The 15,773-nt window shown below is 55.6% G+C and overlaps 2 protein-coding genes across 8 annotated transcripts; both read left to right on the top strand.

The window, feature by feature from the left end:
* The first annotated feature begins 3,986 nt into the window (after positions 1-3,986).
* VKORC1 (vitamin K epoxide reductase complex subunit 1) lies at positions 3,987-8,484 on the top strand. 3 transcript variants are annotated; one of them, XM_058440944.1, is made up of 4 exons: positions 3,987-4,394; positions 5,561-5,670; positions 6,468-6,551; positions 7,996-8,484. In XM_058440944.1, the coding sequence occupies exons 1-4, from the start codon at positions 4,222-4,224 to the stop codon at positions 8,202-8,204; spliced, it is 576 nt and encodes a 191-aa protein (XP_058296927.1). In that variant the 5' UTR covers positions 3,987-4,221; the 3' UTR covers positions 8,205-8,484. The 3 variants fall into 3 exon arrangements, with proteins under 3 accessions (XP_058296927.1, XP_032013109.1, XP_032013110.1); XM_032157218.2 differs by lacking the exon at positions 6,468-6,551; XM_032157219.2 differs by lacking the exons at positions 5,561-5,670; positions 6,468-6,551.
* Positions 8,485-8,486: 2 nt separating this feature from the next.
* PRSS53 (serine protease 53) lies at positions 8,487-15,578 on the top strand. Of its 5 annotated transcripts, XM_032157212.2 has the most exons (11): positions 9,093-10,574; positions 11,502-11,522; positions 11,629-11,791; positions 12,433-12,698; positions 12,840-12,994; positions 13,148-13,367; positions 14,071-14,221; positions 14,307-14,551; positions 14,628-14,773; positions 14,996-15,212; positions 15,498-15,578. In XM_032157212.2, exons 1-11 carry the CDS (start codon positions 10,517-10,519, stop codon positions 15,515-15,517), a joined length of 1,662 nt encoding a protein of 553 aa, XP_032013103.1. In that variant the 5' UTR covers positions 9,093-10,516; the 3' UTR covers positions 15,518-15,578. The 5 variants fall into 5 exon arrangements, with proteins under 5 accessions (XP_032013100.1, XP_032013098.1, XP_032013104.1 ...); XM_032157211.3 differs by lacking the exon at positions 15,498-15,578 and having other exon boundaries at positions 14,996-15,274; XM_032157209.2 differs by lacking the exon at positions 9,093-10,574 and adding an exon at positions 8,487-8,563 and having other exon boundaries at positions 11,502-11,791; positions 12,433-12,994.
* Positions 15,579-15,773: the final 195 nt, after the last annotated feature.

Raw genomic sequence — 15,773 nt, 5'->3', positions numbered from 1 at the left:
AATCCCCATACTTTGAGAGGCCAAGGCAGGTGGATCACTTGAGGTCAGGAGTTCGAGACCAGCTTGGCCAACATGGTGAAACCCCGTCTCTACTAAAAAAAAAATTACAATAATTAGTCGGGCTTGGTGGCCGGCACCTATAATCCCAGCTACTTGGGAGGTTGAGGCACAAGAATTGCTTGAACCCAAGAGGGGGAGGTTGCAGTGAGCCGAGATTGCACCACCGTACTCCAGCCTGGATGACAGAGCAAGACTCTGTCTCAAAATAAAAATTAAGATAAATAGCCGGGCGCGGTGGCTCACGCTTGTAATCCCAGCACTTTGGGAGGCCGAGGCGGGTGGATCACGAGGTCAGGAGATCGAGACCACGGTGAAACCCCGTCTCTACTAAAAATACAAAAAAAATTAGCCGGGCGTGGTGGCGGGCGCCTGTAGTCCCAGCTACTCAGAGAGGCTGAGGCAGGAGAATGGCGTGAACCCGGGAGGCGGAGCTTGCAGTGAGTCGAGACTGCGCCACTGCACTCCAGCCTGGGTGACAGAGCGAGACTCCGTCTCGAAAAAAAAAAAAAAAAAAAAAAAAAATCCACCTACGGAGGGGGGGGGAGGGAGGAAAGCGGCGTCCCCCCGGGGGGGGGCGCTTGCAGGGAGGCGAGACCGCCCCACCGCACCCCCCCCGGGGGGAAAGAGGGAGCCCCCCCCAAAAAAAAAAAAAAAAAAAAAAAAAAATTAAGATAAATAATAAAAACTAAATAAAAATCAGCAAATTAGGCCAGGTGTGGTGGTGGCTCATGCCTGTACTCCCAGCACTTTGAGGCAGGAAGGTTGCTTGAAACCAGAAGTTTAGACCAGCCTGGGAAACAAAGTGAGACCCTATCTCTACAAAAATAAAAATAAATTAGCTAGGTGTGGTGGGACGTACTTGTACTCCTAGCTACTAGGGAGGCTGAGGTGCAAGAATCGCTTGAACCTGGGAGACGGAGGTTGCAGTGAGTTATGACAGTGCCACTACACTCCAGCCTGGGTGTCAAAGGTCTTTGAAAAAATAAACAAAATAGGCTGGGCGTGGTGGCTTACACTTGTAATCCCAGCACTTTGGGAGGCCGAAGGCGGGCAGATCACAAAGTCAGGAGTTCAAGACCAGCCTGGCCAACATAGTGAAACCGCGTCTCTACTAAAAATACAAAAATTAGCCAGGCATGGTTGCACGCGCCTGTAGTCCCAACTACTCGGGAGGCTGAGGCAAGAGAATGCTTGAACCTGGGGGGCAGAAGTTATAATAAGCCAAGATTGTGCCACTGCACTCCAGCCTAGGCAACAGAGCGAGACTCCGTCTCAAAAATAAAAATAAAAATAAATCAACAGAGCCTGGTGTGATGGCTCACGCCTATAATCCCAGCACTTTAGGAGGCCCAGGTGGGTGGATCATCTGAGGTCAGGAGTTTGAGACCAGCCTGACCAACATGGAGAAACCCTATCTCTACTAAAAATACAAAAAATTGGCCGGGCGCGGTGGCTCATGCTTGTAATCCCAGCACTTTGGGAGGCCGAGGCGGGTGGATCACGAGGTCAGGAGATCGAGACCACGGTGAAACCCCGTCTCTACTAAAAAATACAAAAAATTAGCCGGGCGTGGTGGCGGGCGCCTGTAGTCCCAGCTACTCAGAGAGGCTGAGGCAGGAGAATGGCGTGAACCCGGGAGGCGAAGCTTGCAGTGAGCCGAGATTGCGCCACTGCACTCCAGCCTGGGCGACAGAGCGAGACTCCGTCTCAAAAAAAAAAAAAAAAATACAAAAAATTAGCCAGGCGTGGTGGCACATGCCTATAATCTTAGCTACTCAGGAGCCTGAGGCAGGAGAATCGCTTTAACCGGGGAGGTGGAGGTTGCGGTGAGTCGAGATAGCACCATTGCATTCTAGCCTGGGCAACAAGAGCAAAACTCCATCTCAAAAATAAATAAATAAATAATTAGGCCGGGCACGGTGGCTCACACCTGTAATCCCAGCACTTTGGGAGGCCAAGGTGGGCAGATCACCTGAGGTCAGGAGTTCAAGACCAGCCTGGCCAATATAGCGAAACCCTGTCTCTACTAAAAATTTAAAAAATTAGCCAAGCGTGATGGCAGGTGCCTGTAATCCCAGCTACTCGGGAGGCTGAGGCAGGAGAATCGCTCGAACCTGGCAGGCGGAGGTTGCAGTGAGCCGAGATCATGCCATTGCACTCCAGTTGGGCAACAAGAGCAAAACTCGACCTCAAAAACAAACAAAAAAATAAATAAAATAAAATAAAATCAGGAGATTGGTCAGCTTAATTCCATCTGCAACCTTAATTCCCTTTTGGCCATTTAACCTATCATATTCACAAGTTCCAGGGATTCATGCAGGGACATCTTTGGAGACCATTATTCTGTCTACCACACTCTCTAGAAGACAGTAGATGTGAGAAAGAGCATCTGGAGAGGGAGGAGCCAGCAGAAGACGGAAATATCACAGACGCCAGAGGAAGAGAGTTCCCAGAAGTGTGTGTGCAACAGTAAGGGATCCCTCTGGGAGGTCAAGCAAGAGAAAACCGGAAAAACAACCATTGGCTGGGTGCGGTGGCTCACGCCTGTAATCCTAGCATTTTGGGAGGCCGAGGTGGGTGGATCACTTGAGGTCAGGAGTTTAAGACGAGCCTGGCCAACATAGTGAAACCCTGTCTCTACTAAAAATACAAAAATTAGCCGGACGTGGTGGCAGGCACCTGTAGTCCGAACTGCTTGGGAGGCTGAGGCACGAGAACCACTTGAACCCTGGAGGCGGAGGATGCAGTGAGCCGAGATGGCACCGCTGCACTCTAGCCTGGGCGACAGAGTGAGACTCCGTCTCAAAATAAGTAAATAAATAAATAAATAACCATTGGGTCTAACGTCTTGGTGACACCAGCCACTAGGTGTCAGGGCAGTGCTGGAGGCAGCAGCTAGTTTATGGCATGGGCAGCAAGGAAGAAGTGAGGAAGTAGAGACTGGGAGTGTAGAATCTTTCCAAAAACTTGAATGTGGAGGGGTAGATGGGATAACGCAGGGAGGGGAGGCTGGTGAAGGACCTCTTAGTGAAGGGAGATTTGTTGCTGTTTCTGAGATGGGAAAGAGAAACAAGTTGCAATGTAGATGGGGAGGATGGAGAGGTTGAAGGTGTAGGAGAGATGGGTCACCATCAGATGGGACGTCTGTGAAGGAGAGACCTCAGCTGGCCCACAGCTTGGAAAGGAGAGACTGACTGTTGAGTTGATCCAAGCTCAGGTGTTGCCAGGCGGGCGCCATGACAGTAGACAGGTTAGGATACTGTCAAGGGTGTGTGTGGCCAAAGGAGCGGTTCTGTGAATATACGGGAGAAAGGGAGACCCACCAGCAGGAAGCACTGGTGAGGCAGGACCCGGGAGGATGGGAGGCTGCAGCCCGAATGGTGCCTGAAATAGTTTCAGGGGAAATGCTTGGTTCCCGAATCGGATCGCCGTATTTGCTGGATCCCCTGATCCGCTGGTCTCTAGGTCCTAGATGCTGCAATTCTTACAACAGGACTTGGCATAGGGTAAGCACAAATGCTGTTAGCCACACTAACACACTTTTTTTTTTTTTTTTGGAGACAGAGCCTCACTCTGTCGGCCCGGCTGGAGTGCAGTGGCACAATCTCGGCTCACTGCAACTTCCCTCTCCCCGGCTCAAGCAATTCTCCTGCCTCAGCCTCCCGAGTAGCTGGGATTACAGGCGTGTGCCATCACGCCCGGCTAATTTTTGTATTTTTAGTAGAGACGGGGTTTCACCATGTTGGCGAGGCTGGTCTCGAACTCCTGACCTTAGGTAGTCCGCCAGCCTCGGCCTCCCAAAGTGCTGGGATTACAAGCGTGAGCCACCGCGCCCGGCCAACTCAGTTTTTAAATCTGTGGAGACTTCATTTCCCTTGATGCCTTGCAGCCGCGCCGACTACAACTCCCATCATGCCTGGCAGCCGCTGGAGCAGCGATTCCGCGCGTCCCTTACCCGCCTCACTAGTCCTGGCATTCTTCGCTGTTTTCCTAACACGCCCGATTGACTAGTGCTCGGGAACAGCCATTTGGGTCGCGGAGTGCGAGTCCGGCCGGCCAATCGCTGAGTCAGAGGGCCAGGAGGGGCGCGGCCATTCGCCGCCCGGCCCCTGCTCCGTGGCTGGTTTTCTCCGCGGGCGCCTCGGGCGGAACCTGGAGATAATGGGCAGCACCTGGGGGAGCCCTGGCTGGGTGCGGCTCGCTCTTTGCCTGACGGGCTTAGTGCTCTCGCTCTATGCGCTGCACGTGAAGGCGGCGCGCGCCCGGGACCGGGATTACCGCGCGCTCTGCGACGTGGGCACCGCCATCAGCTGTTCACGCGTCTTCTCCTCCAGGTGTGCACGGGAGTGGGAGGCGTGGGGCCTCGGAGCAGGGCGGCCAGGATGCCAGATGATTATTCTGGAGTCTGCAATCGGTGTGCCTGGGGAACGGACACGGGGCTGGACTGCTCGCGGGGTCGTTGCACAGGGGCTGAGCTACCCAGAGATACTGGTGTTCGAAATAAGTGTCCGAGGCAGGGGACCAGACAGTGTTGGGGACTGGGATTATTCCGGGAACTCGCACGTGAATTGGATGCCAAGGAATAACGGTGACCGGGAAAGGCGGGGAGGCAGGATGGAGGCAGAGATTGACGATGGTCTCAAGGACGGCGCTCAGGTGAAGGGGGGTGTTGGCGATGGCTGCGCCGAGTAACGAGGTGGCCCGGTCTGGCTGTGCGTGATGGCCAGGCGGTAGCATAATGACGGAATACAGAGGAGGCGAGTGAGTGGCCAGGGAGCTGGAGATTCTGGGGTCCAGGGCAAAGATAATCTGCCCCCGACTCCCAGTCTCTGATGCAAAACCGAGTGAACTGTTATACCAGCCTTGCCATTTTAAGAATTACTTAAGGGCCGGGCGCGGTGGCCCACTCCTGTAATCCCAGCACTTTGGGAGGCCGAGGCGGGTGGATCACTTGAAGTCAGGAGTTGACCAGCCTGGCCAACATGGTGAAAGCCTATCTCTACCAAAAATAGAAAAATTAGCCGGGCGCTATGGCAGGCGCCTGTAATCCCAGCTACTCGGGGGGCGGGGGGTGGGTGCTAAGGCAGGAGAATCGCTTGAAGCCGGGAAGCGGAGGTTTCAGTGAGCCGAGATCGCGCCACTGCACTCCAGCCTGGGCCAGAGTGAGACTCCGTCTCAAAAAAAAAAAAAAAAAAAAAAAAAGAGAGAATTAGAGAGTTACTTAAGGTCTAAGACGAAAAGCAGGGCCTACGGAGTAGCCACGTCCGGGCCTGGTCTGGGGAGAGGGGAGGATAGGGTCAGTGACATGGAATCCTGACGTGGCCAAAGGTGCCCGGTGCCTGGAGGTCATCGACCCTTGGACTAGGATGGGAGGTGGGGGAACAGAGGATAGCCCAGGTGGCTTCTTGGAAATCACCTTTCTCGGGGAGGGTCCAAGGCACTGGGTTGACAGTCCTAACCTGGTTCCACCCCACCCCACCCCACCCCACCCCTCTGCCAGGTGGGGCAGGGGCTTCGGGCTGGTGGAGCATGTGCTGGGACAGGACAGTATCCTCAATCAATCCAACAGCATATTCGGTTGCATCTTCTACACACTACAGCTATTGTTAGGTGAGTGGCCCCGCCCCCTCCCTGCCCCACCCCGCCCCCTCCCTGCCCGCCCCGCCCCCTCCCTGCCCGCCCCGCCCCCATCCCCCTTGGTCAGCTCAGCCCCACTCCATGCAATCTTGGTGATCCACACAGCTGACAGCCAGCTAGCTGCTCATCGCGGAGCATCCTGCGGGTGGGGATGTGGGGAGGTAACTAACAGGAGTCTTTTTTTTTTTTTTTTTTTTTTTTTGAGACGGCGTTTTGCTCTTGTTGCCCAGGCTGGAGTGCAATGGCACGATCTCAGCTCACCACAACCTCCGCCTCCCGGGTTCAAGTGATTCTCCTGCCTCAGCCCCCCGAGAAGCTGGGATTACAGGCACGCACCACCACGCCCGGCTAATTTTGTATTTTTAGTAGAGATGAGGTTTCTCCATGTTAGTCAGGCTGGTCTCGAACTCCCAACCTCAGGTGATCCGCCCACCTCGGCCTCCCAAAGTGCTGGGATTACAGGCGTGAGCCACTGCGCCCGGCCTACAGGAGTCTTTTAATTGGTTTAAGTACTGTTAGAGGCTGAAGGGCCCTTAAAGACATCCTAGGTCCGCAGGTTTTTGTTTGTTGTTGTTTTGAGACAGGGTCTGACTCTGTTGCCCAAAGTGAGGTCTAGGATGCCCTTAGCGTGCACTGGCGTGATCTCAGCTCATGGCAACCTCTCCCTCCCTGCCCAAGTGATCCTCCCACCTTAGCCTCCCAAGTAGCTGGAATCACAGGTGTGCACCACTATGCCCAGCTAATTTTTGTATTTTTTTTTTTTTTGGTAGAGGCAGTGTCTCGCCATGTTGCCCAGGCTGGTCTCAAGCAATCTGTCTGCCTCAGCCTCCCAAAGTGCTGGGGGGATTACAGGCGTGAGCTACCATGCCCCACCAACACACCAGTTTTGTGGAAAAGATGCCGAAATTCCTTTTTAAGGAGAAGCTGAGCATGAGCTATCTTTTATCTCATTTAGTGCTCAGCAGGAAAATTTGTATCTGGTCCCAGGAATTATTGAACAGACAGAGGAACCAAGGGAGTGGGAGACGATGGCGCCCCAGGCCTTGCTGATGCCATATGCTGGAGATGAGACTACCCATTACCACCCTTCCCAGCAGGCTCCCACGCTCCCTTTGAGTCACCCTTCCCAGCTCCAGAGAAGGCATCACCGAGGGAGGCCCAGCACCATGGTCCCGGCTGACACATGGTTCAGACTTGGCTGATTTATTTAAGAAATTTTATTGCTCAGAACTTTCCCTCCCTGGGCAATGGCAAGAGCTTCAGAGACCAGTCCCTTGGAGGGGACCTGTTGAAGCCTTCTTTTTTTTTTTAAGAAATCATCTTGCTCTGTTGCCCAGGCTGGAGTGGCACAATCATAGCTCACTGTAACCTGGAACTCCTGGCTCAAGTGATCCTCCTGAGTAGCTAGGACTATAGGCACATGTCACTGCACCCAACTAATTTTTAATTTTTTTTTTTTTTGAGACATAGTCTCGCTGTGTCACCAGGCACGATCTTGGTTCACTGCAACCTCTGCCTCCCGAGTTCAAGCAATTCTCCTGCCTCAGCCTCCCAAGTGGCTGGGACTACAGGCACGTGCCACCACGCCCAGCTAATTTTTGTATTTTTAGTAGAGACAGGGTTTCACCATGTTGGCTAGGATGGTCTCAATCTCTTGACCTGGTGATCTGTCCGCCTCGGCCTCCCAAAGTGCTAGGATTACAGGCATGAGCCAACCTCACTGGGCCTTTTTTTTTTTTTTTTTTTTTTTTTTGAGACGAAGTCTCGCTCTTGTTGCCCAAGCTGGATTGTGGTGGCGTGATCTCGGCTCACTGCAACCTCCACCTCCTAGGTTCAAGCGATTCTCCTGCCTTAGCCTCCCCAGCAGCTAGGATTACAGGTGCCCATCAACACATCCGGCTAATTTTTGTATTTTTGGTAGAGATGGGGTTTTGCCATGTAGGCCAGGCTGCTCTCGAACTCCTGACCTCAGGTGATCCACCCCCATTGGCCTCCCAAAATGGTGGGATTACAGGCATGAGCCACCGTGCCCAGCTGAATTTCTAAATTTTTGATACAGATTGGGTCTTTTTATGTTGCCCAAGCTGGTCTTGAACTCCTAGCCTAAAGCAGTCTTCCCACCTCGGCCTCCCGGAGTGTTTGGATTACATGCATAAGCCACCACATCTGCCCTGGAGCCTCTTGTTTTAGAGACCCTTCCCAGCAGCTCCTGGCATTTAGGTGGTGTGGTGACATCATGGAGTGTTCGGGAGGTGGCCAGTCCCTGAAGCCCACACTGGACCCTCTTCTGCCTTGCAGGTTGCCTGCGGACACGCTGGGCCTCTGTCCTGCTGCTGCTGAGCTCCCTGGTGTCTCTCGCTGGTTCTGTCTACCTGGCCTGGATCCTGTTCTTCGTGCTCTATGATTTCTGCATCGTTTGCATCACCACCTATGCTATCAACGTGAGCCTGATGTGGCTCAGTTTCCAGAAGGTCCAAGAACCTCAGGGCAAGGCTAAGAGGCACTGAGCCCTCAACCCAAGCCAGGCTGGCCTCATCTGCTTTGCTTTGGCATGTGAGCCTTGCCCAAGGGGCCATATCTGGGTCCCTAGAAGGCCCTAGATGCAGGGCTTCTAGATTACCCCCTCCTCCTGCCATACCCGCCCACAACAATGGACCAAATGTGCCACACGCTCGCTCTTTTTTACACCCAGTGCCTCTGACTCTGTCCCCATGGGCTGGTCTCCAAAGCTCTTTCCACTGCCCAGGGAGGGAAGATTCTGAGCAATAAAGTTTCTTAGATCAATCAGCCAAGTCTGAACCATGTGTCTGCCATGGACTATGGTGCTGGGCCTCCCTTGGTGTCGCCTTCTCTGGAGCTGGGAAGGGTGAGTCAGAGGGAGAGTGGAGGGCCTGCCGGGAAGGGTGGTTATGGGTAGTCTCATCTCCAGCGTGTGGAGTCAGCAAGGCCTGGGGCGCCATCGGCCCCCACCCCCAGGAAACAGGCTGGCAGCTCGCTCCTGCTGCCCACAGGAGCCAGGCCTCCTCTCCTGGGAAGGCTAAGCACACACCTGGAAGGGCAGGCTGCCCTTCTGGTTCTGTAAATGCTTGCTGGGAAGTTCTTCCTTGAGTTTAACTTTAAACCCTCCAGTTGCCTTATTGACCATCCCAAGCCAGTATTGGTAGCCCTGGAGGGCCAGGGCCAGGTTGTGAAGGTTTTTGTTTTGCCTATTATGCCCTGACCACTTACCTACATGCCAAGCACTGTTTAAGAATTTGTGTTGGCTGGGTGCAGTAGCTCACACCTGTAATCCCTGTACTTTGGGAGGCCAAGGCAGGAAGATCACTTGAAGCCAGGAGTTCCAGACCAGCCTGGGCAAAATAGTGAGACCCCTGTCTCTACAAAAAAAAAAAAAAAAAAAATTAGCCAGGCATGGTGGTATGTACCTGTAGTCCCAACTAATTGGGAAGCTGGCGGGAAGACTGCTTGAACCCAGAAGGTTGAGGCTGCAGTGAGCCATGATCACTGCACTCTAGCCTGAGCAACAGAGCAAGACCATCTCCAGAAAAAAAAAAAAAAAAAACTTGTGTTAACGTGTTAAACTCGTTTAATTTTTACAGTGATTTATGAGGTGGGTACTATTATTATGCCTATCTTGATGATAGGGACAGTGTGGCTAATTAGTATGCCTGAGATCACACAGCTACCGCAGGAGGCTCTCAGGATTTGAATCCACCTGGTCCATCTGGCTCCAGCATCTATATGCTTTTTTTGTTGGTTTGTTTTTGAGACAGATTTTCACTCTTGTTGTCCAGGCTGGAGTGCAATGGCACAATTTTGGCTCACTGCAACCTCCGCCTCCTGGGTTCAAGTGATTCTCCTGCCTCAGCCTCCCGAGTAGCTGGGATTACAGGCATGCGCCACCAGGTCCGGCTAATTTTGTATTTTTAGTAGAGACAATGTTTCTCTATGTTGGTCAGGCTGGTCTCAAACTCCCGATCTCAGGTGATCCGCCTGCCTTGGCCTCCCAAAGTGCTGGGATTACAGGCGTGAGCCACCATGCCCGGCCAGCATCTATAATATATGCTAAACCCTACCCACAGCTGCCTCTGTCTTGGGGTCAGGGTTCTTGAATGGTCTGGGCCAGCCTGAGTTAGGAGTGGGAAGAGGAAGAGGAGGCACGCACCCAAGTGTTCTTCCCGCCTGACCGAGTCCTCTGCGCCTGTGAGGAAGGTGGGCACCGCTGTCACCCTGTTTCCCGGGAAGCCAGCAGGCCCAGGGAGATACTGGGATTTGCCAAAGGCTCACAGCGAGCAAGCAGCAGTGGGCGCTGGCCCCTCAACACCCAGCCTGGCACACACTGTCTCTGAGCAGACCTGGGAGAAGGCATGTGAAACCCACCCAGCCCTGGCTGGAAGAGAAGTGGGGGAGTAGAAATGAAAAGTGGGTACTGGGAGGAGCTGCCCACGTGCCCTCCACGGTTCCAGGATGGCGCTCTCATGCTGGGAGTGAGCTTGCCCTGTGCCAGGCTGCCAGTGAGGCGTTTTCCATTCAACAACTGTTTCTCAGACAAGGCGTAGGCAGGTTAGCTCTCCCAGGCCACTCAAGTAGTAAGGAAACAGATTTAAACCCAGATAATTTGGCTCCATGGCTAAGGCCCAGAGAGGGGTGTTGACAAGCCCAGGGTCACACAGCCACAGCCCCAGAGCTAGGAACTGCTGGCTAGGGCAAGCAGACAGCTGACTCCTAGCCAACTGGAGGTGGAGCAGAGGTGGAGCCAGGGAGACCCAGGTGGCCTCTCTCAGAGTAGAGCACGGGCGGCAGAGTGGCCTGGGGAGGCATGAAGTGGTGCTGGGGCCCAGTGCTGCTCATCGCGGGTGCCACGGTCCTCATGGAGGGTAAGCTGCCGTGTGTTGGGGTATGGGGGTGGCCTGGTGGGGGCTCAGGGGCCATCTCTGCCCCAGCAGTCCCTGCTCCTTGGTAGGGGGACCGCCTGTGGGCGACAGTCCACCAGTGGGGATGTAACTCCGTGGGACCCTGTGGGGCGGTATATGTGGCCACCTGTGTCAACATGGATGAGATTTTCTCGGGCCAGCTGCAGTTTGCGTTGGCGGGGGCTGTGGTCTTGTGTGTGTGTGTGTGGTGCTGCCTGTGTGTGTCCTGTGCCTGCCTCCCCGACTTCCACAATGACCTCAGGCAAACTCTGGGCTCCTCTGACCTCAGTTTCCCTTTCTTTTCATCCATCCTCTGGGCAGCCTGGCTCAGCTGTGTAACGGGGTGCCTGTGTGCCTGTGAGGGGCAGTGGGCGGGGCCCTCTCTCTGGCGGGCTCTCAGGCAGTTTCTGGGAAGGTGGGGAAGACTGAGTCTCTAGACCAGGGTGAGGTAAGTCTCCATTTCTTGGGGCCCTCCCCACTTGGAAATGACGCAGGCCTCTAATCCTTCCTCTTACTTAGGCCTCTGCTACTAAGAGGACAATTAAGCTAATGCTCTCTACACACAGAGGCCGCCTGGCTGACTCAGTGGCAGGGGCAGGAGTTGGGGGTTCTGAAGCCTGGAGGAGGGCTGGCCTACTCCCAAGCTGAACCCCAAGCCCCGGAGTGCTGAGCACAGCTGAAGGAGAATTAATTACTGCGTGTGCACACTGAATAGGTTCCAATAAAAGCTGTCTCGACCTCATATAAATATTTTCATTCTGGGAGGGGCTGGTGAGGTAATCAGAGTCACAGGCAAGGACCCTGGGCCCGCCCCCCAGCCCATCCCCTCCCCTCCCCAAAGCTAGGCAGGCCTGGAGTCCCTGCGTCTCACCTGTGTCTCTCTCTTCCCAGGTCTTCAAGCCGCTCAGCATGGTAAGGTCTGGGGACACGGGGCCTGGGCCTTACTTGGGTCTGGGTCGGGACTGGGGTGAGGTCAGGACAGGGATCTGCTGTCAATGTGACCCACCCCTCTCCACAGCCTGTGGACAGCATGGCCCCGGCCCCCCCAAGCCTCAGGAGGGCAACACAGTCCCTGGCGAGTGGCCCTGGCAGGCCAGTGTGAGGAAGCAGGGAGCCCACATCTGCAGCGGCTCCCTGGTGGCGGACACCTGGGTCCTCACTGCTGCCCACTGCTTTGAAAAGTAAGTCATGGCTGGGGTCAGGCAGGGTCTCCGGCTCTGGGGGGTGGACGATTTGTCTCAAGCCCCACAAGCCTAGTCCCTGCCTCTAGAGTAATAATAAAGAACCATTTACTGAGAATCTGCCATGTACTGGGTACAAGTATTGTCAAGTTAATTGTAACAACCACCTTTCATGGTAGAAGATTTACAGATCAGAAAACTTAGGTTGCAAGGGAATGACCTTTCTTAAAGTCACAGACTGAGGCCAGGCACAGTAGCTCACGCCTGTAATCCCAGCACTTTGGGAGGCCACGGAGGGAGGATCGCTTGAGCCCAAGAGTTCAAGACTAGCCTGTGCAACATAGCAAGACCATGTCTCTACAAAAACTATAAAATTTAGTCAGGCATGGTGGTGCACGCCTGTAGTCCCAGCTACTCACGAGGCTGAGGTGGGAGGATCGCTTGAGCCTGGGAGATCAAGGCTTGCAGTGAGTCATGGTCATGCCACTGCACTGCAGCCTGGGTGACAGGACGAGACCCTACCTCAAAAAGAAAAAGCCGTGGAGTGCTCTCTGCTATCTTCCACCTACCTGTGGGGTCTCCCATGTTGTCACTGTCTACCCTTGCACTCAGTGGCCTGGACCTTGTCCTTCCCCTTCCAGGGCAGCAGCAACAGAACTGAACTCCTGGTCAGTGGTCTTGGGTTCTCTGCAGCGTGAGGGACTCAGCCCTGGGGCCGAGGAGGTGGGGGTAGCTGCCCTGCAGTTGCCCAGGGCCTATAACCACTACAGCCAGGGCTCAGACCTGGCCCTGCTGCAGCTCGCCCACCCCACGACCCACACACCCCTCTGCCTGCCCCAGCCTGCCCATCGCTTCCCCTTTGGAGCCTCCTGCTGGGCCACTGGCTGGGATCAGGACACCAGTGATGGTAAGTGCTGGCCCAGACTGAAGCTTGGAGAGGCGCTCTGCTTGCCCAAGGTCACAGTCTCAGCTCCCAACTGTCCTGGCTTCCAGTCTCCCTTGCTTCCCAGATCCCAGACTCCAGCCCCAGCCCCGTCTCTTTCACCAGCTCCTGGGACCCTACGCAATCTGCGCCTGCGTCTTATCAGTCGCCCCACATGTAACTGTATCTACAACCAGCTGCACCAGCGACACCTGTCCAACCCGGCCCGGCCTGGGATGCTATGTGGGGGCCCCCAGCCTGGGGTGCAGGGGCCCTGTCAGGTCTGATGGGGAGAAGAGAAGGAGCAGAAGGGGCGGGGCCTAGCCCTGGGCTGGGGGTTGGACTCACAGGACTGGGGGAAAGAGCTGCAATCAGAGGGTGTCTGCCATAGCTGGCCTCAGGCATCTGTCCTTGGCTTTGTTGCCTGGCTCCAGGGAGATTCCGGGGGCCCTGTGCTGTGCCTCGAGCCTGATGGACACTGGGTTCAGGCTGGCATCATCAGCTTTGCATCAAGCTGTGCCCAGGAGGACGCTCCTGTGCTGCTGACCAACACAGCTGCTCACAGTTCCTGGCTGCAGGCTCGAGTTCAGGGGGCAGCTTTCCTGGCCCAGAGCCCAGAGACCCCGGAGATGAGTGATGAGGACAGCTGTGTAGGTACGAGTGGGGCATGCTGGGAGTGGGTAGAAGCCACTGTGAAGAAAACCTCAGTTAGGACTAGGGAACTGGCACAGGCATCCACACCACCGAGCCTAATTAGGGGGCTCTTTCACCCCCTGGGATGGGAACAGCCCCATTAGGGCTGAGAGGCGCAGGCACTTTGGAACTCTACAGTTTTGGAGTTTAGGTGAGAAGAGGAATCTCTGAGACCTGACTTGAGTTTCTGGGGAAGTGGCAGGCTTCCAGCAGGGACCCAGCAAGCCTGCACAGGGTAGGGCTTCCAGTCAGAATTCCAGCATTAAGTGACTGGCATGCAAATTGAATGCAAAGTAATTCCTGGGACGGATATTATGTCTTGATGGTAAGAGATGCACTAATGAGCCAGGAATACAGGAGGCAGGCCTAGCCTGGAGGGTGCAGATGGGTGGGGCAGGGGAGTGACAAGTAGGGGCATTCCCATGAGGCTGGGACGGGGGTCCCATCAGACCCACAGGGCTAAAAGCTCAGGCCCTGGCTTGTGAATCACAAGTCTGCCACTTGCCTGTAGTTACAGAGCGAGGAAGTCTCTTAACCTCTCTGGAACTTTGGTTACCTTCAGTAATGAGGGGAACAAAATTCAATTTCAAAAGATAGTGTGAGGATTTGACGGGAAGTGGGAAGCGCTTAGCAAGAAGTCAGATGAGGCACTCATCTGTTTCAGCCTGTGGATCCTTGAGGACAGCAGGTCCCCAGGCAGGAGCACCCTCTCCATGGCCCTGGGATGCCAGGCTGATGCACCAGGGGCAGCTGGCCTGTGGCGGAGCCCTGGTATCAGAGGAGGCGGTGCTAACTGCTGCCCACTGCTTCATTGGGTGAGTCTTGGACCCCTCTCTGCTGTGCCCCCTGCCCCTGCTGGCAGCCCTGTCACCTGGTGCTGTCCACACTGCCTCTGCACAGGCGCCAGGCCCCAGAGGAATGGAGCGTAGGGCTGGGGACCAGACCGGAGGAGTGGGGCCTGAAGCAGCTCATCCTGCACGGAGCCTACACCCACCCTGAGGGGGGCTATGACGTGGCCCTCCTGCTGCTGGCCCAGCCTGTGACACTGGGAGCCAGCCTGCGGCCCCTCTGCCTGCCCTATGTTGACCACCACCTGCCTGATGGGGAGCGCGGCTGGGTCCTGGGATGGGCCCGCCCAGGAGCAGGTAGGTGGGCACAGGGCCAGGGCCACTGTCCATCCAACCTGCAGGCCAGGGCAGTCAGCTTTCCCTTGCTCCACAGGCATCAGCTCCCTCCAGACAGTGCCCGTGACCCTCCTGGGGCCTAGGGCCTGCAGCCGGCTGCATGCAGCTCCTGGGGGTGACGGCAGCCCTATTCTGCCGGGGATGGTGTGTACCAGTGCTGTGGGTGAGCTGCCCAGCTGTGAGGTGAGCCCCAGGCCCTCACGCCTTACCTAATAGGCCCCTGGCATCCCCTCACCCAATAGCTCAAGAACGGACCTTCCAGGCTTGGCCTCTGGACCCACCTCCCACCTGAAACTAAGCCTTTTTGCCAGTTAGCCCCCAAACAGCCAGAGCTTCCCTAGCCTGCTCTACCATCCTGCACAGCTGCCTATAAAAAGTCACCCAGTGTCACCTGACCCCTGACAGGGCCTGTCTGGGGCACCACTGGTGCATGAGGTGAGGGGCACATGGTTCCTGGCCGGGCTGCACAGCTTTGGAGATGCTTGCCAAGGCCCCGCCAGGCCGGCGGTCTTCACCGCGCTCCCTGCCTACGAGGACTGGGTCAGCAGTTTGGACTGGCAGGTCTACTTCGCTGAGGAACCAGAGCCCGAGGCTGAGCCTGGAAGCTGCCTGGCCAACATGAGTATGTGGCCCTGGGGCCTCCTGCCAAACCCTGCCTCTCCAGGACTCTTCTCTCTCCAGTGAGAACGCGCCGTTCTAACCCACTCCAGCTGCCCTGGGTAGCGTGGAGCAACAGGCAGACCCATTTGATTCAGATTCTGGTTCTTTGTCATCGTGTGACTTGGAGCAGGCTGCTCAACCGCTTTGAGCCTCAGTATTCTCATCTGTTCCTTCGAGGAATGGGGAGGGAGGGAGGGACAAAAGCCATGAGGATGAGGACAACTCCACCCTCCTTCCTTTCCCACAGGCCAACCAGCCAGCTGCTGACAGGGGACCTGGCCGTTCTCAGGACAAGAGAATGCAGGCAGGCAAACAGCATTACTGCCCCTGTCCTCCCCACCCTGTCATGTGTGATTCCAGGCACCAGGGCAGGCCCAGAAGCCCAGCAGCTGTGGGAAGGAACCTGCCTGGGGCCACAGATGCCCACTCCCCACCCTGCAGGACAGGGGTGTCTGTGGACACTCCCACACCCAACTCTGCTCCGAAGCAGGCGTCCCAGCTTTCCTCCTCCTTTACCCTTTCA

Source organism: Hylobates moloch, unplaced genomic scaffold (genome assembly GCF_009828535.3).
Source record: "Hylobates moloch isolate HMO894 unplaced genomic scaffold, HMol_V3 SCAFFOLD_6, whole genome shotgun sequence".
Taxonomy (NCBI): Eukaryota; Metazoa; Chordata; class Mammalia; order Primates; family Hylobatidae; genus Hylobates; species Hylobates moloch.
The sequence above is the reverse complement of the archived record's forward strand: the minus strand, read 5'-3'. Positions and strand labels throughout refer to the sequence as shown.

Coding starts and splice junctions, on each gene's coding strand:
- VKORC1 (XM_058440944.1), top strand. CDS start 4,222: ATGGGCAGCACCTGGGGGAGCCCTGGCTGGGTGCGGCTCGCTCTTTGC. Junction 5,671..6,467: donor CACACTACAGCTATTGTTAG/GTGAGTGGCCCC, acceptor TTTTTTTGGTAG/AGGCAGTGTCTCGCCATGTT. Junction 6,552..7,995: donor GTGCTGGGGGGATTACAGGC/GTGAGCTACCAT, acceptor TCTGCCTTGCAG/GTTGCCTGCGGACACGCTGG.
- PRSS53 (XM_032157207.3), top strand. CDS start 8,510: ATGGACTATGGTGCTGGGCCTCCCTTGGTGTCGCCTTCTCTGGAGCTG. Junction 14,552..14,627: donor ATGGGCCCGCCCAGGAGCAG/GTAGGTGGGCAC, acceptor CTTGCTCCACAG/GCATCAGCTCCCTCCAGACA. Junction 14,774..14,995: donor GTGAGCTGCCCAGCTGTGAG/GTGAGCCCCAGG, acceptor GACCCCTGACAG/GGCCTGTCTGGGGCACCACT.